General features: G+C 38.1%; 1 protein-coding gene and 1 pseudogene across 3 annotated transcripts in view; both read right to left on the reverse strand.

Annotated features, from left to right (window-relative positions):
* Nucleotides 1-23397, reverse strand: part of MORC1 (MORC family CW-type zinc finger 1) — a 162926-nt gene that overhangs the window by 76559 nt on the left and 62970 nt on the right. For all 3 annotated transcript variants that reach the window (XM_053220815.1, XM_053220816.1, XM_053220814.1), the window contains exons 13-15: nt 21806-21949; nt 19370-19524; nt 101-229 (exon numbers count right to left, since the gene is read on the reverse strand). In XM_053220815.1, coding sequence (XP_053076790.1) covers nt 101-229; nt 19370-19524; nt 21806-21949 — 428 coding nt within the window. The remainder of the gene's footprint in view (nt 1-100; nt 230-19369; nt 19525-21805; nt 21950-23397) is intronic.
* LOC106972206 (ERI1 exoribonuclease 3-like) lies at nt 12122-16727 on the reverse strand (annotated as a pseudogene).

Raw genomic sequence — 23397 nt, forward strand, 5'->3', positions numbered from 1 at the left:
TCCTACCCACCTTTGTCTTTCTCACACCCCATTTTTAACACAATGACTTGCATATTGACTCACTAAGTGTTTGCTGATTGGAATGGAATTCAACACTCACCACACTGAATGATGAATGGTATGGCCATGGCTTGTCTTCTTTGATACTGAGTAGAATCTAAAGATTTCTCTACATCCTTGTTATTCTGGTATCCAAATTCATTCCAAAACCGTGTTAGATTTCTATTACCTAAAAAAAAAAAGGCAAAAATTAATGAAAGAAAATAAATCAACAAGATCAGGATTGATAAGCAAAGTTGAATACAAACACGTGTATATACAGTACGATCTCAACTATGTAAAAACTAGTACATAGACAGAAATAAGAAATAAAAGTATTAACATTAGTTTTCTCTGAGTATGAGTGAAATTTGTCTTCTTTATACTTTCTCACATTTCCCAACCTAAATACAATCAACATATCATTATATTTATTATAATGGCACAATATTTTTATAACAAAATTAAAAACAATAGCAGTTATAAAAGCATATACATACCTCTACTATTGCAATAAAATACATTGATATTTAAGGCTCTTTTCTTACATACTCCCAGAAGCAACTGTACTTGTTAAACTTAAAGGCCACCCTGAAGACTATTGGTTTAGTGCGGTGCCTGGGTGGCTTAGTCGATTGAGTATCTGACTTCGGCTCAGGTCACAGTCTCATAGTTCACGAGTTCAAGCCCTGTTTTGGCCTCTCGGCTGTCAGCACAGAGCCTGCTTTGGATCTTCTGTCCCCCACTTTCTCTGCCCCTCCTCTGCTTATACTCTCTCAAAACTGAATAAACATTAAAAAAAAAAAGACCATTGGTATAAATATTTCTCATCTGGCCTCATAGCCACAGTTTCTTCATCTTTATTTTAGCTCTGGTTCTTTTTCCTTACAGTCTTTTATGCCCTAGCCTTGGCCCAGATTCTATACTCCCTCCTTGCTTAGAAACAACACTTGTCAAGGAAGACCATTAGGAGCCCTTCTTAAGAGGTTGTGTTCTTATCCTTTGACCCAGCAACTGCACTGGTAGGACTCTTCCCTACAAACACACAAAATAAATAAACATACAATATGTATTACAACACTGTTTGGAATAGCAAGAACAACAACAAAAAGTGGAAACAACATAAAAGCCTAAAGAGGAAATGGTAAATGCTATTTCCAAACAAGGGGATACAAGGCGACCTTTAAAACAGGTAGTTAGAGCTAAATGCACAGCTGTTTCAAGACCTTTTGGATAGAACGTTAATGATATTTTTTTTAAAAAAGACATAAAATAGAATACCTAGTATAATCAATTTTTGTCATTTATTAAAAGCTTATACATATATAATTTTGATGGGCACAGCTTTCTATTCCTAAAAGAAACAACAGGAAGTTTTAATAGTAGATGCTACTGGAGAGAGGTTGAGAGAGGTTGAGAAGGCCAAGGAAGACACTTTCACTTTCCATTTTTAACTTTCTGCATGCTTTGTTGTTTTTTTAATTTTTTAAAAGTTTATTTATATTTTGAGAGAGATGGAGAAAGCATGAGTGGGGAGAGGCAGAGAGAGAGAGGGAGAGAGAGAATCCCAGACAGGTTCCACAACACCAGCACAGAGCCTGATGCCGGGCTCAAACCCATGAAACAGTGAGATCATGACCTGAGTCGAAACCGAGATTTGGACTGAGCCACCCAGGCGCCCCCTGAACACTTTGTATATTTTTACATGGCATATATTACTTTAAAAATGCTTTTAAAAAAAAAGAACCTGTGCTTACCATTCTGTCCAATATGGTAACCAGTAACCACACATGGCTACTAAACACTTGAAAAGTGGCAGATATAAAACATTTCATCAATGTACAAGGTCAAAACAGTGAGGGTCTAACATACATACCTTGGAAATAAATATATGCAACAACCTGAACACAGGACTGTATAATCTATGCAGAATACAAATAAACATCCTTACCCCTTACTGTTCCTGTTAAAATTTAGGTCCAGAATGCTGTGTGCCATTAGGAGCAGCAAGGAAAGAATGCAGACTTCCAAAGGAACTATGAAATTGGGCCAGGCTGAAAGCTGTCCTCACAAATTCCCAGGTCTCCTCCCTTGTCTCTTCATGGAACCGTTAACAGCTCTCATGTCAAATTTCCTTTGGACTGTGGTTCCTGGGCTTTTCTCAACTCAAACTCTTGGCTTTCTGCTAACTGTTCAGCAGGTAGTCTTGCCCCAGCCCCCAGACTCCACTTGTTCACTGCACACCAGATTCTGAAATGTTCTTTGGTGTCTGCACAGGGCTTGTAAGACCTTGTTCTCTGATTTCCACATGAACTACTCAGTTCTTTCTATGTCAAGGCAAGAGCTGCTGTTTAAAGTCAGGAGGCTTCAAGTGTTGTCTCTGCCACACATTAGTTGTATAATTGTGGGAAGCTACTGAATTTTCTGATCATAAAGTGAGTGTTTACAATAACTTGCTTTACAGGGTTATCATAAGGAATAAACGTGAAGGTGTGTTAAAAACTACAGCACTCTTGGGCACCTGGGTGGCTCAGTCAGTTGAGTGTCCAACTTTGGCTCAGGTCATGATCTCACCATTCGTGAGTTCAAGCCCCGCGTCAGGCTCTGTGCTGACAGCTCAGAGCCTGGACCCTGCTTCGGATTCTGTGTCTTCCTCTCTCTCTGCTCCTCCCCTGCTCACACTTTGTCTCTCTCTCAAAATAAATAAATAAATAAATAAATAAATAAATAAATAAACATTAAAAAAAATTTTTTTTAAACCTACAGCACTCTGCAAAAGTTTAAGCTGCTGCTGCATTATACTTGTCCTCTCTTTAAATATTGCTTCCCCAAGGAGGCTGTACCTTTTGAAAGGAGAAGTTGTGCTTTATAACTTTGCATGCCTTCAACACAGAGGTCAGCATCCTGCACGTAACAAGCCCTCAAAAAATGTTGCTTCTAATCTTGACAAAATATGTTATTGATATCCTGTTATGGTTTAAAATGAAGGTGAAATAATGTCTCTCCCTGAAACATTAACTGAACACAATTAACACAGCCCAACTCACTTCTATAACCAGTATCAACCACAAACCCCAACATAAATATTCTAAGGTTTGTGAAGCTACTAGGATGTTAGAAACACCGGCACACACCTCTCAAGGGTAGGATGATACTCTGTGATACACCACTCTTTTTTTTTTTTTAATTTTTAAAAATGTTTACGTATTTATTTTTAGAGAGCGAGCAAGTAGGGGAGGGGCAGAGAGAGAGGGAAACAAAATCCCAAGCAGGTTCTGCACCTTCAGCATGGAGCTCGATGTAGGGCTTGACCCCACAAACCATGAGATCACAGCCTGAGCCACAATCAAGAGTCGGACACTTAACTGACTGAGCCGTCCAGGTGCCCCTTTAAAAAAAAAAAATTGATGTTTATTTGTTTATGTGATCATACCACTCTTTAACACCTACGTATTACATTTTAGTTTCCTCTACGCCTATTTTTCCCTCTAGAGAGTGAAATCCTTAAAGACAGTGGCTATGTTAGGATCTTGTTTTCAGAGGCAGACACACAGAGCTTAATGTTTACTTATAAGACTAAATAATACTGAAGAATAACTGGCGATCAAAGCAAAACATAGAACATTCAGTAGCCCAAACATCATGACCAGGCATGATAGAAGACACACTACTAGAGTAGATATCAGGACAAAGAAAACAACTAGAGTTATTCACTCAGGGTCAGAAATGGCTTTTTCTAACTCTCAAGAGAACTTCAACTTTTCTTCAGATAGAAACTACTCAAACATGTACAACTTCCAACATGTTATTAAAACCAGTTTCCAAGGACTGGACACTGAAGACTAGGCAGATGCTTCATCAATGGGATTAAGTAAGCCAGAGATTGGCAGTATGAGGAAACCTATCACGTCAGTTTCTTTTTTTTTTTAATTTTTTTAATGTTTATTAATTTTTTTTTTTTTTTTTGAGAAAGAGAGAGACAGAGCATGAGCAGGAGAGAGGTAGAGAAAGAAGGAGACACAGAATCCCAAGCAGGCCCCAGGCTCTGAACTGTCAGCACGGAGCCCAATGTGGGCTCAAACTCACGAATAGCAAGATCATGACCTGAGCCGAAATCAGACGCTTAACCAGCTGAGCCACCCCGGTGCCCCTTATCATGTCAGTTTCTATTTTCTTTTATGTATTATTCAGTCTGTAGAGATTTATACAGATATCCCTGAAAAAAACTGCTCCCATAAAAGGGAACTTCCACCAGGCTATCAGTGAATTTTTCAGGAGAAACTCTGCAACCCAAGAGAGTGTGGGATGATATAATCAAAGTGCTGAAAAAAATGACAAGAACACCACGACCTACCAACCAAGAATAATTTACCCAGCAAAGCTGTCCTTCAGAAATTAAGGAGATGCCTAGAATTTCTGAAACACAAGCTGAGGGATTTCATTACCAGTAGACCTGCTGTAACAAGAAATGCTACAGGGAATTCTTCAAGCTAAAATGAAAGGACACTATTTTAGTAACTTGAAAACATGAAAATATAAAACTCACTGGTAAAATATGTATATAGATTCAGAATGTTCTAATACTATGATGGTGGTGTATAAATCATTTAACTCTATTATAAGAGTTAGACAAAAGTATTAAAGATAACTATAGCTATAACTTCTTAATGGATACACAATATTTAAAACATGTGAACTGTGAAATAAAAAGCAAATAATGTTTGCGGGTAAAGGGAGTAACAGGGTAGAGCTTTTGTATGCAATCAAAGTTAAGTTGTCTACTACACTTCAATTAAAAAAAAAGAACATTGACAGAATTCAATATCCGTTCATGATAAAAACTCTCAACAAATTAGGTTTAGAAGGAATGTACCTCAACACAATGAAGACCATTATGTCAAGCCAACAACTAATATAATATCATACTCAATAGCAAAAAGTTAAAATCTTTTCTTCACAATCAGGAAAAAGACAAGGATGACTACCCTCACCACTTCTAATCAACATTGTACTGGAAGTCCTAGCCAGAGCAATTAGATATGAAAAAAATAAACAGCATTCAAATCGGAAGTGAATAAGTAAAAAAAAAAAAAAAATCTGGTTTGCAGATGACATGATAGTATAAATGGAAAATCTAAATACTCCCCCCAAAAAAGTGTTAGAACTCATCAAAACAAAAATTCAGTAAATCAAAGGATACAAAACCAACATACTAAAATCAGTTGCTTTTCTGCCACTAACAATGAACTGAAAGAGGTAAGAAAGAGAAATTAAGAAAACTTTCTCATTTGCAAAGTAATGTTGAAAAAGAAAACCAAAGTGGGAGACATCACAATCCTGGACTTTACCCTCTACTACAAAGCTATCATCATCAAGACAGTATGGTATTGGCACAAAAACAGACACATAGGCCCAGAATTGGACCCAAAAACATATGACAAACTAATCTTTGACAAAGCAGGAAAGAGTATCTAATGGAAAAACGACAGTCTTTAGCAAATGGTACTGGGAGAACTGGACAGCAACATGCAGAAGAATGAAACTGGACCACTTTCTTACACCATACACAAAAATAAAATCAAAGTGGATGAAAGACCTAAATGTGAGACACAAAATCATAAAAACCCTAGAGGAGAAAGCAGGCAACAACCTCTTTGACCTCAGCCACAGCAATTTCTTGTTCAACACATCTCTGAAGGCAAGGGAAATAAAAGCAAAAATGAACTATTGGGACCTCATCAAGATAAAAAGCATCTGCACTACAAAGGAAACAATTAACAAAACTAAAAGGCAACTAATGGAATGGGAAAAGATATTTGCAAATGACATATTGGATAAAGGGTTAGTATCCAAAATCTATAAACAACTTACCAAACTCAACACCCAAAAAACAAATAACACAGTGATGAAATGGGCAGAAGACATGAATAGACACTTTTCCAAAGAAGACATCCAGATGGCCAACAGACACATAAAAATATGCTCAACGTCACTCATCATCAGGGAAATACAAATAAAAACCACAGTGAGATACCACCTCACACCAGTTAGAGTGTCTAAAATTAACAGCTCAGGAAACAACAGATGTTGGCAAGGATGTGGAGAAATGTGAACCCTCTTGCACTGTTGGTAGGAATGCAAACTGGTGCAGCTGCTCTGGAAAACAGTGTGAAGGTTCCTCAAAAAATTAAAATTAGAACCACACTATGACCCAGCAATAGCACAACTAGGAATTTATTCAAAGCATACAGGAATGCTGATTCATAGGGGCACATGTACCCCAATGTTTATAGCAGTGCTTTCAACAATAGCCAAATTATGGAAAGAGCCCAAATGTCTATCAACTGATGAATGGATAAAGAAGATGTAGTTTATATACACAATGGAATACTACTTGGCAATGAGAAAGAATGAAACTCTGCCATTTGCAACAATGTGGATGGAACTTAGGCTAAGTGAAATAAGTTAGTCAGAGAAAGACAGATATCATATGTTTTCACTCATATGTGGAACTTGAGAAACTTAACAGAAGACCATGGGGGAAAGGAAGGGGAAAAAATAGCTTCAAACAGAGAGGGAAGCAAACCATAAGAGACTCTTAAATACAGACAACAATCTGAGAGGTGATAGGCATTGAGGACAGCACTTGTTGGGATGAGCACTGGGTGCTGTAGGTAAGCGATGAATCACAGGAATCTACCCCAAAACCAAGAGCACACTGTATACGCCGTATATTAACCAACTTGACAATAAATTATATTTTTAAAAAAATAATACTTAAGATTAAATTTAACCAAGGAAGTAAATGTCCAATACACTGACAACTGTAAGACACTGATGAAAGAAATTGAAAAGATACCAAATAAAGGAAGAATAACCCATGTTGTTGGGTTGGATGAATTCATATTTTTTAAATGTTCACACTACTGAAAGCAATCTACAGAATCAATACAAAAGAAGTACAAGAAACAATCTCCAAATCTGTATGGAACCACAGAAGACTTCAAATAACCAAGACTATCTTGAAAAAGAAGAACAAAGCTGGATGCCTCAGCCTTCCTGATTTCAAAACATATTACAAAGCTGTGTATTTAAAACAGTATGGTAATGGCATAGAGGCAGACACATAGACCAATGGAACAGAACAGAAAGCCCAGAAATAAATCCCACCCATATATGATCAACTAATATTTGACAAGTGCACTGAGAACACACAATGGGGAAAGGAGAGTCTCTTCAATATAAAGCAGTGGAAAAACTAGATATCCACATGCAAAAAAACAAAACTGGGCCTGATACTAGATATAAAAATTAACTCAAAATGGATTAAAGACTTAACTTTAAGTCCTGAAACCATAAAATCCTGAAAGAAAACATAGGGAAAAAGCTTCTTGAGATTAGTCTGTTTTGGATACAACACCAAAAGCAAAGGTAACAAAAGCAAACAAATAACAAGAAAACAAAAATCAAACAAAAAACAAATGGGACTACATCAAACAGAAAAGCTTCTATACAGCAAAGAAAACAATCAACAAAACGAAAGGCAACATACAGAAAGGGGAAAATATTTGCAAACCATATATCTAATAAAGGGTTAATATCTAAAATATGCAAGGAACTCATACAATCCAACAGCAATAAACACATACATACATACCCACACTCTGATAATAAAATGGGCAAAAGACCTGAATATACAGTTTTACAACAAAGATATACAAATGGCCAAAGGTACTTGAAAAGGTGTTTATCATCAGGGAAATGCAAATCAAAAGCACAATATATAACCTCACACCTTGTAGGATGGCTATTATCAAAAAGTTAGAGAGGGAGGGAGCCCAACCATAAGAGACTCTTAAAAACTGAGAATAAACTGAAGGTTGATGGGGGGTGGGAGGGAAGGGAAAGTGGGTGATAGGAATTGAGGAGGGCACCTGTTGGGATGAGCACTGGGTGTTGTATGGAAACCAATTTGACAGTAAATTTCATATTAAAAAAAGGAAAGCTTAACTTAAAAAAAAAAAAAGAAGAGATACAAGTGTTGATGAGAAGGTGGAGAAAAGGGAACTCTCATGCACTGCTGGTGGGAATGTAAATTGGTACAACCATTATGGGAAACAGTATGGAGGTTTCTCAAAACATTAAAAATAGAACTACTATCTGACCCAGAAATCCCACTTTTGGACATATATCTGAAGGAAATGAAATCAGTGTCTTAGAGAGATCTTCAATATCATGTTCACTGCAGCATAGCCAAGATATAGAAATATGGAAACCTAGGGGCGCCTGGGTGGCTTGGTTGGTTAAGCGGCGGACTTCAGCTCAGGTCATGATCTCACGGTCTGTGAGTTCGAGCCCCGCGTAGGACTCTGTGTTGACAGCTCAGAGCCTGGAGCCTGTTTCAGATTCTGTGTTTCCCTCTCTCTCTGCTCCTCCCCTGTTCATGCTCTGTCTCTCTCTGTCTCAAAAATAAATAAACGTTAAAAAAAATTTTTTTTAATAAATATGGAAACCTATATGTCCATTGATAGATGAAAATATGATTATATAGATAGATAGAATATTATCCAGCCATAAACAGTTGGACATACTGCCATTTGCAACATGAAGGTCATTATGCTAAGTGAAATAAGCCAAAGAAAAACAAACAGTATATGGTATCTTTCATATATAGAAATCTAAAAAAAGAAAGTTGAATTCATAGAAACAGAAAGTAGAATGGTAGTTGTCAGTGGCTGTAGGGTAGGGGAAACAGGGAGATGCTGGTCAAACGGCACAAGCTTTCACTAATAAGATCAATAAGTTTTGAGGATCCAAGGTATGGCATGGTGCCTGTGGTTAGTACTGAAGGGTATACTTGAAATTCGTGAGGAGAGTAAATCTTAAGCAATCTAACTCCACACATACAAAAAAGACAACTGTGTGAGGTGAATGATGCATTAATTAACGTGATTATGGTAAATATGTCATAATGTATATGTATATCAAATCATCATATGGTACATTTTAAGTATCCACAATTTTTTGGTCAATTATACCCCAATAAAGCTGGAAAAAAATCCTTATCTATCTAGTCTGGCAAGAAATAATAAAATTAATAATAATAATAATTCATTAAATCAGGTTAGTCTTGACTAGTGGTATGGTATATATAATTATGGGCATTTGGTTACATATGTGGTTTTAATAACTGATGTTATTGTTAATGTATCTTAATGAGGATTTAATTGCCCTTTCATCCAGAAGTCAATTAAAAGAGCTGGAATTTCAAAATTTGGAAATTACTTGATTTTTAAAAATGTATCTTAAATATTTCTACCCACCTATAAAGAGTACTATGAAGAAAACTAAAAATTTATTAATTCCAAAATTATATCATTTGAACATCCTCAACGTATTCCGATCAAAAAATTCAGTTTACTTTGTAAACAGGAAATGGCTGCAAGCATACAGGTGATATTCAAAATTATAAAACAATACATATCTTGAGATTTTTGTTTGAATAATCAACAAGCTTATTAAATTGGTAAAATAATTAGGAATTAATGCACACAGAATTAAAGTCCTAATTTCTAGAACAAGTATCTGAGAAAAACTGAAAATTTAATTTACTGCTAGTTATGTATGGGGTCCTTTATTCAGAAGATTTCTAATGCTTAAATTAATCTGGTTAATTTTTCAGGAGACTTTTAAAACCCAGGAAAAATAATGGGAACTGCCGCAATAACTTACTAAACATTTGCCAAACACCAGTAACTAAAAGAGCAGTTTCACAAAGACTGTGCCTCTTAAAAAGAAATGTAACACCCTCCTAGATGTCAGTTTCATATCTATTCATAGAATGTACAAAGACATCCAGGGAATCAATTAGCCAAGAAGAGAAGTAATAAAATTCAGTAATAAGCTACCAAAGCAAAGCTTTGATGGTTTCAATCAAAATAAGGAAGGCTAAAACAGTTATGAAATCAAAGCACCAGGAAAATCATGAGATGAAGGTGCTTATCAAGTCTCTGACTTCAGGTAGTTCTGCAACTAAACAGATGATTATATTCTATTTTTAAAGATCTCCTGAGACAGAAATTACATATCTATTCTCTGGATATTGTAAATCATGCCTCCAGCTCTGCTGAACCTGTCCTGTTCATCATTACCCCTCATTCTTAGCTAAGTTAGATATCAGACCTTTTGTAAGCTGATCCATGTGTAACTGCTGATCATTTATATTCTTGATGGAATCTCTCAGGGATGGCAAACTGGTTTCAACGAAAAGGCCAACTCCAATCAGCTGGAAGTGATACCTGTACGCTCTTGTGAAGGGTCACGAAGCCAATGGCCACTTAGATGGAAGAACTGCCATTACGGCTTAGAGAATCTGTGGGGCACGTATGAGAGCTGCTACGTATCCAGTTTTCCAAGTACTCTATTTGAATTGAAGGACAGCAAAGCAAGATGTCTTCAGTGGTGGCGAAGGTGCTTACAGCCCCATTCTCTCTCAGGTCTTCTGGCTGGTGTGAAGTGGGTTGGGCAAGTCTTACTTTATGGGGACAGTCAGTGGCAGAAGTAAGTGGCAGCTACAGCAAGAATGTTTCCACTTCACTCTACTGTGAGCACAGTAGGTTCCAGGGCAAAGCTCCAGGAATCTGAGGAATTGGTCCAACTCCCTGGAAGTGTCAACTTCACTACCTTCACCTGGCAACACAGCATCATTTCCTCTCGTTGCATATCAGTGCTTTCCCATGAGGATCTCCTCAAGCTGCAAAATAATTTCAGAACACTACCCCCCAAACTGAGAAAATACACGATGAAAAAGAAAACTGAATTCAATAACACTTCTGTGTGATTCTGTATTTTACTACACACAACTACATCTATACATGTTTGAAAAACTGTAGGGGTGCCTGTGTGGCTCAGTTGGTTAAGCATCCAAAATGGGGCTCAAGTCATGATCTCATGGTTCATGGGTTCGAGCCCTGCGTCATGCTCTGTGCTGACAGCTCAGAGCCTAGAGCCTGCTTCAGATTCTGTGTCTCCCTCTCTCTGCCCCTCCCTTGCTCATGCTCTCTCCCTCTCTCTCAAAATAAATTAATATTTTAAAAATTTATAAAAAAAAAAAACAACCTGTAGCATATGGATGTGTGGGGTATAATGCCATTTTAGACAATTATTAGACAGGAATTCAAACATTCCAAATAATACTCTAAAATCCCCTAGGACTCTCTGGCTCCTAGTTTAGAAACATACCATTCTGTGCACTGGGTACTAGAAAAAAGAGGGTCAGAAGCCTTATGACAACAAGCCTTCAAAAACAAGACTGAGAAAAGTTAGGTTTCTTCTGTTTCTTCCCTCAAGAAGAAATAACTTTTACTTTCTCTTTTTAAGTTATATTTTTATTTAACTATTTTCAATGATTTTCTTTGGATATACTCAGCTTTTTTAATCACCTCTATGATGGGGAAATTAACATTAGACATAGTAATCTAACCTAAAGTATATTCCTAGAGTTATGTGTCACTATGGGCAATATAGCCCAGTCAGCCAGCTCACTCTCCTCAATATCTGGGTTTGTAAGTTTATCTTTCTACCAGGACTCACTTTAGTCAGACATATACAAAGCCCACTGACTTAATGTTCTCAAAAATCTAAAGATTCAAACTTACTTTTCTTTTTTCTCGTTTCCCCAACTTTATTTAATGGCACGTTCACAGTGGGGATGGGGGTAGACACAAGGTAGGGCCTGATCTGTCCTGGAGCCCAGGGGCACCACACACCGTGCACTACAGATGGGAGGAGGCACAGCGGGGGGCCTTGTGACCCCAGTAGAAGCCTGTGTACCAGGGAGGAGGCAGTAAGTACCTGGGTCCCTCAAGCCCATGCCCACAATGGGAGGGGCTAATACTGGACTGAGGTTGAGGAGAAAGGATAGGGGACACAAAGTGTCTGCTCCAGAGGGGCCAAGTGACCAAGCCCTTACCCAAGGCACAAGCCCACAGGGCAGGCTGGGGCCACTCTGGACATAGAGCTACGCCATTCTCCCTTTTCCTCTCTGGTGAGGGAAAGAAGGATTGGGGGCTGGGCCAAGCATCTACCCTGTCCTGCCCCATCCTGTCCTTAGCCAAACAGAATGGGTTTGATATCTATTGACAATGACCCCTTGATATGCAAGTGTCTCCATGATTTTGGCAATGTTCTTGCAGTCATCAATGCTGCCATGGGCCCTGCCTGTATGTCTATGTCTGTTTATGTCTAGAAGTCCATCGTTGGGCCAGCAGCCTATGGTGAAGGTGTAAGCCTTTTTCAGATTAACCCGCTGCTGGAAGTAATCTGCCATTGGCAAGCTCAAGTACTGGCACCGGCCCAGAAGCGTGACTTTCAAGTCCCATCCTCCACGGGTGACAAAACTGATTTGATGTTTGGATCTAAAAGGCCTTCTTTCTCCATCCACTCACCGGCCCTCTCCAGCACTTGTTGCAGGCTGGGCTGACCACCCACTATGGCTCGAATAATCCCTGGGAGCTCTCTGTACAGAAGGGAGTAAACTGTGGATGGACCATGGGCTGGACCTGGTCAATCTCCACAGTCTGACCATTTAGCTTCAGCATGAGGAATTCGATGATTCCCTCCACATACTCTGACCCTGGCCATTCAATCTACTTTTTTTTGTTAATACAACTTATGTTTTTTGTTTGTTTATTTTTAATTTTTTTTTTAACATTTAGTTATTTTGAGACAGAGAGAGACAGAGCATGAACGGGGGAGGGGCAGAGAGAGAGGGAGACACAGAATCAGAAGCAGGCTCCAGGCTCTGAGCCATCAGCCCAGAGCCCGACGCAGGGCTCGAACTCACGGACCGCGAGATCGTGACCTGAGCTGAAGTCGGACGCTCAACCGACTGAGCCACCCAGGCGCCCCAATACAACTTATGTTTAATTCTTACTGCATTGTTTTAAATTCAGTCATTAAGATGCAACCTTCTCTTCTTTACTAGGCACACATAAGCAGACTGAGGTCTTGCTTCTGGTATGGCAGGGGAAATCAGACTGTAAGAATAAGAGTGTATTTAATTCCAGAAAAAGAAGGGTACTAGACTTTTTAGTATTTTATTTGCAATATAGGTGAGATCCTCTGAGATATTTTAGCATGAAAATTCATTGTAGATGCAAAAAATGTCATTATCATGATAATAATATAAGTGCAGTCAGAAAGAAAAGGAAGCATAAGTACTGTCAATGGTGATAATTTCAATTACCAGGTGAAAGCAGTGTAAATGGATTAAATCTAAGAATGTGATTTTTTTTAAACAGAAATCAATCCAATGAACTCCTGAACCATCCTGTTATTTGCTGAGAGCTGGCATGAAGTAATGATTTTAAACAGAGTACATATTCATGCCATACAAGTCAGGCAAATGTCTATATCATTTTTTATTGTTTTAATTTTCTCTCTCATCAAGTATGGATTTCTGTTGTTCCTGTCAAATAGTAAAATTACAAACTAACTTAGGTGACCAAGTGGAAGATGAAAAAAGTTTTAGAAGTATCAGAAGTATGAGAGCTAATAAGTAATAAAAATATGATAGAACAGAAGATTCTGGAACTCCTAATGGATCTGAGCATTGATCATTAATTGCTAATGTCATTAAAAAAGAGAGAGACCCAGGCAACCTGATGGTAGAACACACTACTACCTATGAAGCATCTTGACAAAAACCAACCAAACCAAAAAACACCACATCTAAATTTGGCCAAGCTGCTAGATTCTACCAATTTGCAAAAAAATTAACAGCATGAAAGAAGCTGTTAAACCACACCCAGTAATGCAGCGAGCAAAATTTATATGTGAAGACTACAAAACAACCAGCCCAGTTTTTCTTACAAATAAATTTCAAGGAAAAACAAGAGAGAAAAAGAAATATGAGGATGGTTAAGAGGGACTATGAGTTATATTATGACAGCAGATACTTAGAAATGTAACAACAGACTGGATATTTTAGGCTATTAAGGAAGTATTGATAATTTTAAGTGTTTTTGTATTGTTATGTTTTTAAATAGAGTTCTTTCAAAAATACATGATAAATCCATTTAATATAATTATATAATGTCTGGAATTTTCTTCATAATCTAGTTGTTGAAGAGCAGGTGGGAATATAAATGAAACTTGTCTGCCCAGGAATTGATAACTGTTGAGAGTGGATGATGCATTTATGGGTTTCATTATAATATTCTCTTTAATTCTGTCCAATTTCATAATCTCCCGTATACATTAGTTTGCTAGGACTGCCACAGCAACAACAACAACAACAACAACAAAAACATACTGGGTGGCTTAAACAATGGAAACTTATTTTCTCATAGTTGTAAAGGCTAGAAGTCCAACTTCAAGACGTGGGAAAGTTTGGTTTCTTGTGAGTCTTATCTCCTTGGCTTGCAGATGGTCACCTTCTTGCTGTGTCCTCACGTCATCTTTTCTCTGCACACACCCACCCCTGGAGTCCCTCTGTCCAAATTCCCTCTTCTTATAAGAACACCAGTCAGACTGGTTTAGGGTCCTCTCTAATGGCCTCTTTTTTAACTTAATCACCTCTTCAAAGGCTCTGTCTCCAAATATAGTCACATTCTGAGATACTGGGGGTTAGGGCTAAAACATATGAATTCTGAGGAAACAATTCAGTCTGTAATACCAAAATGAGAAATTTAAAAATATAACATATGATACTGAGAATATTATATTTTTAAATGAAATAGAATACATAAAATCTGTAACTTCAAAAACTGAATAAAAAAAGAGGTATGAATTATTTCTGGATCTATATCTCCAAACAAACTTCTCTCATAGTCTCACCTTTCAATATTTTTATAGACCTCACTCAACATGTATCCCTAGCAGAAATGTTGCATTTCATTTTTCTTGTAGTGCCTTTCTGAGATCTTACAGACTGAAGTACAGCATAAGAGAAACAATATTTATCATGAGCAGCCAGCTAGATCTACCTACTAAAGTGTTAAGGACTGAATGTTTGCATCCCCTCTAAATTCATATGCTGAAATTTAATCCCAGTGTGATAGTACTTGGCAGTGGGGTCTTTGGGAGGTGATTAGGTCATGTGAGTGGATCCCTCGTGATGGGAATAGTGTCCTTACGGGAGGCCAGAGAGCTAGCTCACTCTCTTTCCACCATGTGAGAATACCAGGGGAAGTCAGCAGTCTGCAAATTGGAAGAGGGCTCTTGCCAGAATCCAACCATCCTGGGACCCTGATCTTGGGATTTCCAGCCTCCTGAACTGTGAGAAATATATTTATGCTGTTCATAAGCCACCAGTTTATAGGATTTTTGCTATAGCAACTCAAACTAAGGTGTAAGCATTGTTTTCTAAAGAAACTATTCACCTAACAAATATTATCTCTCATTTTCAGAATTATACACAAACCAAGAAATTGATATGACCTAGGTGATAGCCTAATTAGGAAGAATTTTAATTGATTAATTGCCTTTATCCAGTATCTCATTTCTACCTCAGGGGAGGTCATCAGTAGAAGGCCAAGTGTTTGATTTTCCTCTCCTTCCTGTGCAACAGGATTTAAAGGAAATCATAAAGAAAATACTGGCCAAACTTATCTGGAAAAATAGCATATTAATTAGAAGTCAACATTAGATTCCAAAAAAGGTAGTGATAACCTGAAAGGATGGGCTTAATAAGGTGACAGCATGTAATAGGACTAAATGTATGATTCTACTCTGAGGTCCAAAAACACTGGGGAAAAAATATAAGAGATGTATGTATGGCTTAATAAGAATACATATTAAAAATTTTATTGAGAATTCTCATTGGCAATAAAGACACTGAGGGTCAATAATGTGCTTACTGAGAGTTAACATATTAGGTTCATCAACAGAATTATGACTTAAAAGAAAGGGATGATGATCTCATTTTATTCAAGGCTGGGTTTCATCTGAAATTTTTGTGTCTAGGTGGCAAGCACACTTTATAGAGTATAACATGAAAATGGTGAATATATTTAACACCATATCAAGTCAAGAACAGCAACAGAACTTGGAAATGTTAGGATAAAACAAGACTGAAGAGAGACAGAAAGCTTGTCTTCAAAAGGCTGTCATTTAGAAAGGTTTTAGGCCTATCCTTCATGGCCCCAAGAGGGAAAAATGATGTTGGCCTGGCTAACTCCTTCTCATCCTTGGGGAAATATCACTTCCTCCAGGCCTTCTCTGGCTCTCGAGCAATGGTGTCTGCAGAACCTATTCTTCTCTGTTGGGCACCAATCCTTCTTCTAAGTGTCAAATCATGGTAGCCTTGCTAGACTGGAAATTCCCAGAGAGGCTGGAACATGTCTGGCTTGTCAGTCCTAGAACACTCCATGTCTACCACAGATGAGTGAATGAAACAACACGTGAGAAAGAGATTTGGCTCTGCTGTGCAGAGATTCACGGGCTGCCTCAAGAAGTAGTCATTTTTCTTTCAGAGGAAACCCCCACTCAGGCTTAAAATGGCAGTCCACTTGCCTGGGGCAGGGCTGGGTGGGGTAGAAGGGATTAAAGCATCAGGGAGGTGACTGGCTTATATGATTTTTAGCCTCCTTGCCAACCTGAGGCCTCATGGTCTGAATTCTTCTAGGAAAGGTGATGCTTATTATGTCACAGGTTTCACTTAGCACATCAGCTCTATTCTGATCCATTCTGGCAAAGTTTTGTAATAAATTTTGACGTAATTGCTTCTGTTCAAACCCAAATTTCATTTGCTGTTTCTCTCTAACTTTTCCTTCTTTTTGTTTCCCTACTCCAAACAGCTGATGGTTAACGTTTCCACGTCACTGTAAGGATGCATAACGCTTCAGAAAACACAGTAGCAGACAATGAGGTGAGGTCAGACTCAGAAAAATATTTCCGAGGTTCTCAGCACCATCTGTGCCAAACATAAATGCAGATTTGATAAATGACACAAAGTCATTTCCCTTTCTGCTGATTTGATTTTTACAAGTCCCCAATTTTCTATAGAAACAGACCAGATTTATAGCAAACACAAAGACTGTATCTTTTATTTATAGGGCAAAAATCTACCCAAGTACTTTTCATCAAATTTGTGTGCCCTCTAATACTGGCTTTTAGAGTATTAGTCAAGCATTAGATGACTTTGGTTATTCCTGTGGGAATGAATACACAAGGTCGATCTCCTCAGCACAGTTCCTGCGACTACCAATTCTGACCTTGATTACTTGGTTCAGTTCAATAAGGAAATTTGGGGATGAGATTGTCAGATAAGTGAATAAATACACATGCTCACCATCCTTTCTCTACTCCCTGACTTCCTTCTAGAGGAACGTCTTTTGTAAAAGTGCCCCAGCCCTCAATCAATTTGTAGACAGCCATGGAATTGGGAAAACAACCTGGTATTCACTAATAATAATTAAAATAGAAACATAACTTATTTTGAATCTCAGTACATCCACTGAGACATTTCTGAAAAATGAGGTTGAGATAAAGATGGGGAGTTATACAAGGGGTGGGGGAAGCAGGCAAGTGACACCCAGAAGTTGAGATTACAGTTGTTAGGAGGACACCCCCACAGCAGGAAAAGGGGCTTCGAGAGAGCCCTCCCCGAAACAGGACTCAGTACGACAGTCCTGAGGAAGTGTGGACTGGATGGAGATGATGCCTATCACCTTGAATTTCCATGCCTCTTTCTGAGGGTTTCGTTCCTTAGATTACAGAGAGCATATGAGGAGAATTGGAGGAGTTACACACTTTTCAAATGCTTAACATTTTTTTCTATTCCAAGATAGCATTTGAGGACCAGACAGTAGATCCTGGATTTATACCTCACTCTGAATATCCTTCTGTTTTCTACAGCTTTAAGCATAACCCACCAAATAAGGTACTCATTCCTACATTTAGTAGAACTTCAGACATGGCTCTGAGAGAAAAAGACACGTGGACAACGTACGTCTGTGCTGACATGTAGTTCCTGCACTCTTCAGAGCAGTGCCTCTTAAACTCTAACGTGCCTACAAATCATGGCCATGACTGCTAACACATGAATTTTCATCCAGTAGGTCTGAGATGCTGCATTTCTCACAAGCTCTCAGATGACGCTGATGCTGCACACTCAGAGAAGGTTTTAGACCATGATAAGAAAATCCAGCTTTGGCAGGAAATCTGTGCCCACACCTTTATTCACACTCCTATGTTTCTCCCCTGACTTCCTGTAGTCTTTTCTATTTCACTGCTGTAAGAAAATTTTAGGGCAAAGCGAAGTGAGTACAAAAGAAAAGAAAATATTCTAAAATCTTAACCTCAAGGAGAGCAGTAAGATTTTAAGTTGTCTCAAGGGTAGAGACATAATTTGTGATATGCATGAATTATACATACTTCATGCAAATCATGGAACAAATACACAGTAGCCTGTCTATTTTTTTCCATAAACAAAGCCCTATGTCTGCATAACTTAAAGGAAGTTTATTTCATTAATGCACAGCATACCATCTCATTTTTCAGGTATCTCTGGAGACTGAAGTGGTCTGAATAAGCCAAATTTCTCAGACAACCAAAGTTTATCTTAAGTATCCAATTGTATTTATTTAAATGATGTTTAATCGAACTCTTTTTGAATTCACATATTCAAGACTTGTTAGCTATACAAAACAAGGTTTAACACACATGCACAATTATCCAGGGTAAACAGTGATTATGCTATGGCAGGAAATAACAGCGCTATGGGAGCTACTCAGGTCTGTAAGGAACAATGTGCTCCTGTACAGTAGAGTCTTAGAATGGCCTCTGAGGCCTACCCAAAGCAAACTTCTGCTTCTTTCCTCCACGATCAGCTCTAATACTGCTCATTGCCCTCCTCTTACAAGTTTTTGATCTGCTGCTTTATTTTTCACATAATATTCTGGGAAAGATTCTGAGACCAGCTTCCTTCTCATTTCCCATATTTTTATTATTATATCATTATTATCATATTTTTTAAAACTTCTTTATTTTGAGAGAGAGGGAGTGCGCACACACACAAGCAGGAGAGGAGCAGAGAGGGAGAGACAATCCCAAGTAGGCCCCGTGCCCTCAGCTCAGAGCCTGATGAGGGGTTTGAACCCATGAACAGTGAGATCAAGACATGAGCCAAAACCATGAGTCAGACGCTTAACCGACTGAGCCACCCAGGAGCCCTATTTTATTATTATTATTTTAATAAATAAAAAGAGCTCTTTTACAGGACTTTGGGCTACTGGTTGTCTAGGTCACTGCAAGCATTCCAAATTAAAGAAATTACACAAGTTGATTCCCCACTGACCATCTCTTATTATGACTACTGAATACTCACTGATCCCGGTGTCCTTACAGTACTGCACCAAGTACTGCCCCATGACTCTCAGCAGATGATTATACTCTTGGACATTGAGAAATTCCTGCTTATTATGGGATGGCTCCATGATCTCCAGGGGTATATTAACGATTCCAACCACGCCTGCACCAAGTCTAAGAAGAATAAATACATTAAAAAATTCTGAAAAATTTAGCTAAGGAAAAAGAAAATGCAAATATGCCATGGTCTTTTGAAATCAAAATTTTTTCCACATAAATTTATTCACTGGCTCTGGACCATGTCAAAGTTTAACAACTTATGACATAATTGTATTTTGTTACATAAATCTGTAGTAATCATAGGTGTGTTTGGTCTCATAGTAAAGAAAAAATCTAATGCACTGTTACTAAATTAACATGACTTTTTTTCCAAACCTAAAGGTACAAGAGGAGGCGTTTTAGCATGAGACACCACTAACAATGCTTTGCTGAAATAAACTGACATAACCCTCTTCATGATCTGGCCAGAGTCAATTTCTCCATCCTCATTTCATGGCAGGTTGGGTTCTTCCCTGTCATTGCAGAGGTCCATGGGGTGTTCAATGAATTCTACTAAGGGAACATAAGGGCCAGATTATCCTAGAAAGTGACAGGTATCTGCCTGTTAGTCTGATGAATAAATTCAGTGTTTTTCAGATTTTTAGCAACTTACAATATATATAACCAGGATGTTTCTGCTTAGTGACAGAATATTCTGCCTGGTTTCCCTGTTTTGGGAAAGAACATCCAGTTGTCTAGTTCTTCCAAGGCTCCCAACTGCCCTTAGCAAGGCACACAAATCAAGCCTTCCTAATGTAGTGCTGCTACCTTACCATGTGTTTCACTACTTTCCCCTGCCACCCTGCCCTCCCTTAACTATTGATTCCCTAAGCCTAAATTTGGGCATCATTTCTTCCAGGAAGTGTGACTCAACTTCCCCCAGTTTGGTTTACTACTCTTCCCAAGTGCTCTTTTTGCACCTCATGCTTGCCTGTAGCACATATTCATCCATCTATCTCTCCATCCATCCATCCATCCATCCATCCATCCATCCCGGTTCAGGATGGATGCATCCTATTCCAGAAACTGGGAATACAGTACTGAATAAGAAAAATAAGGCCCCTGTCTATAAAGTTTCTCTTCTATTGAGGGGTAACAGGCAGTAAGGGTGACCAGATCATTTCAGATGGTGATAAGTGGTAGGAGGAAAACAAAGCAGGTGCTATAACTTGTGCAGAGTAACAAGGGGGAGGGGCCAATGGCAGCGGCTGACTTTATTAGACAGTGCAGGAAGACCTTCCTGTGGAGGGGACTTTAGTTAAGTGCCTAAGTAACACACTCAGGCCAGCAGTAAGGAGATCTGAGGACAGAAGATTCAAGAACCAAGGCTGTAAGACAGGAGTGAGCTTAGGATATGTGATACACTGGAAGCTGGCTGGTGTGAGGAGAATGTAGTGAAAGGGTGGGTACAGGTGGGCCATCACAGGGCCAGGCAGAGGCCAGATCACTGGAAGACCATAGTAACCAGTTCTATTCTATATCCATTGGTATTTTAAGCAAGAGAATAAACTAATTTTTTTAAAGATCATTCTTACTGTTGCCACATAATATGAAAAATATGTATTTATATACTTGTTCCTTTCACTGGACTATAAGTTCTTTGCCAAAGGGTAGGAGGTCTTCACCATCTTGTGTGCAGAGCTTAGTACAGTGCCTGGCACATGACACTGCAGTTCGAGTGTTTGTTGAGTGAACAAATGAATGAACTGCTAATTCCCAGAGAGTGAGAAATAAGATGAAAAATGGTCCCCTGAGCCATTCTATTAATCACAAGAATTCTGTTTGACCCCTGATCCATTTTACTGGTCACAATTACCCTGTCTGACTGTCTACATAATTCATGAAAGCAGCACATGGAGTTTTGGACCATCAGGAAAGCACCAGAATGTATTACTCTGGAATCCAAATAGGTTAGAGAGGGTTAGTAATACACGCTCAAGCAGGTAACTGCCAAGAACTCATATACATAAAGGTTGCACAAAATGTTAACTGGGTTGCTTTATAAGACTATGGATTTTTCTTTCCTAAAATTTCCTTATTATGCTTGTATTATTTTTACATCAGTAAAATATTAAAATCCTAACCTGAGGAGATGGTTCAAGAAATGGTAAAACATCAAGTTTCTCAGGAAATGTATTAGAAAAATTTCCCAAGTGTGCTTTTCCTTCAAGCAGGCATATAGTTGTGCCAATATTATAAATTAGGCATATTAATGCCTGTGCATTGATGGGAAGGGTGAACGGAGGACAGGACACCTGCTCCCATTATGATTAATCACTCATCTAACTCCAAAGACAGAATCTTACCGCAACCTCCCTCATCCTGCCTATGCCTCTGAAAACAAAAATATACTTACAAGGACTTCAGTTTCAACTGTGGGCCCACTTTCTCATGCATTTTGATCAGGCGGTTATTACTGTAAATGAACATCCCAGCTTGGCTTCGATTTTCTATGTTCACTCCAAAGAACAGGCAGAGAGTCCTTGCTTTTTTTAATTCTCTAGCATTATATTTAGAAAAGTTTAAAAAAAGGTTTTTATTAGATAGAAATATATAGTTTACAAACTGCTAATAATTAAACTGAGAAGGTAAACATCAAAGGAACTAAATGTAAAATACCCAGGTATTTTGCAAAACCTAGTGGGTACACTCAATATCTTTGTGTAGCCAAGTATTTTGCATAAACATGATGGCCATACCAGTCAAACACAAGCATTCCTAGATTAAAAAACAGCCTTGCCAACTTAAATTTACAAGAACTAGAAAATGCCAAAAGATTTGTGAAATGTTAAGTGGACTAATAGGAACATGCAACATTTTTAAAAAATGATGATTTGACTATTTTAAAATTTCAGTATTTTTTACCCTGGATGTGATTTCTAACTTTCAACGTGTCCTCAAGCCTCTAAATATCCTATATAGATTGGACTATGCCAAAAAATACTCTTTAGCTTTCTCTTTCTCCAAAATCAAAGTTAATAAAGCCAAGTTTACAAGGGCAACAGACATGAGCTCCTGTTTTTCTTACTCTGTCTTGCAATATTATGTTTTATGTGACTTTTCTATTAAAAGTGTAAAAGCAGAAATTGAGACATAGCAGGATATGATAGAAACAACCATAGTAACAGGAAGCTGCTTGGAGCTATGAAAAACACCTGAATATAAGAACTGGAAAGACAGGCTTGGCTTCAAAAACAAACTCATCTCTGTAACAGCTGTGTGACTATGGATGAGTCACTTCAACTTTCTGTCCCATCTGAAAAATGGGAAGAATACCTACCTAGCCATTTGGGATGTCAGGAGGACTAGAAGAAATAATGTCAAGTATAAAGCTGGAACAGATTAGTTGCCTCACCAATGTTATTTTCCTTTCCTACCAAGAATGGTACCAAATATAATTCTTCCCCTCCACCCATCTTGTAGGTCTCATTCCACAAACACAGCTTTTTCTTTTCAAATTATAACTACGTGCCACTATAACTGACATAATATGCTTACTGGACTGGCTAAATACATCTATCATTAAAGGACAAAGAAAAAGTCCTAATTAGCCCTTCTACATGGACATAATATAGGGCACATTAGACTTTATGAGGGAATTATTGACTGGGATTAACATATACATTTTAAAAGCACATACTTGCTGGGTTCAATACATACAAATCACATTTGTTCTCAAAAATGTGTACTCAATATTAAATCCTTACTCTTCAACAAAAAAGAATACTGACTATGTAAGGGACCCCAAAACAGGATGTTGCAGAATATGACAGCATCACTCTGCAACAGTAAATGGCATGCTGATTCTCTTCAAATTTGTAATAAAAGCATTTTGCTATAAAAAAAAGTTCATACCAACTAGCTGGCATTATTATTAATAAAATATAGGTCGATCACCTTTCATACATACAAATGTAACTACAAACAATTCATCAACCAGAGTTTTCT

The sequence above is a fragment of the Acinonyx jubatus genome, chromosome C2 (genome assembly GCF_027475565.1).
Source record: "Acinonyx jubatus isolate Ajub_Pintada_27869175 chromosome C2, VMU_Ajub_asm_v1.0, whole genome shotgun sequence".
In the NCBI taxonomy this organism is placed as follows: domain Eukaryota; kingdom Metazoa; phylum Chordata; class Mammalia; order Carnivora; family Felidae; genus Acinonyx; species Acinonyx jubatus.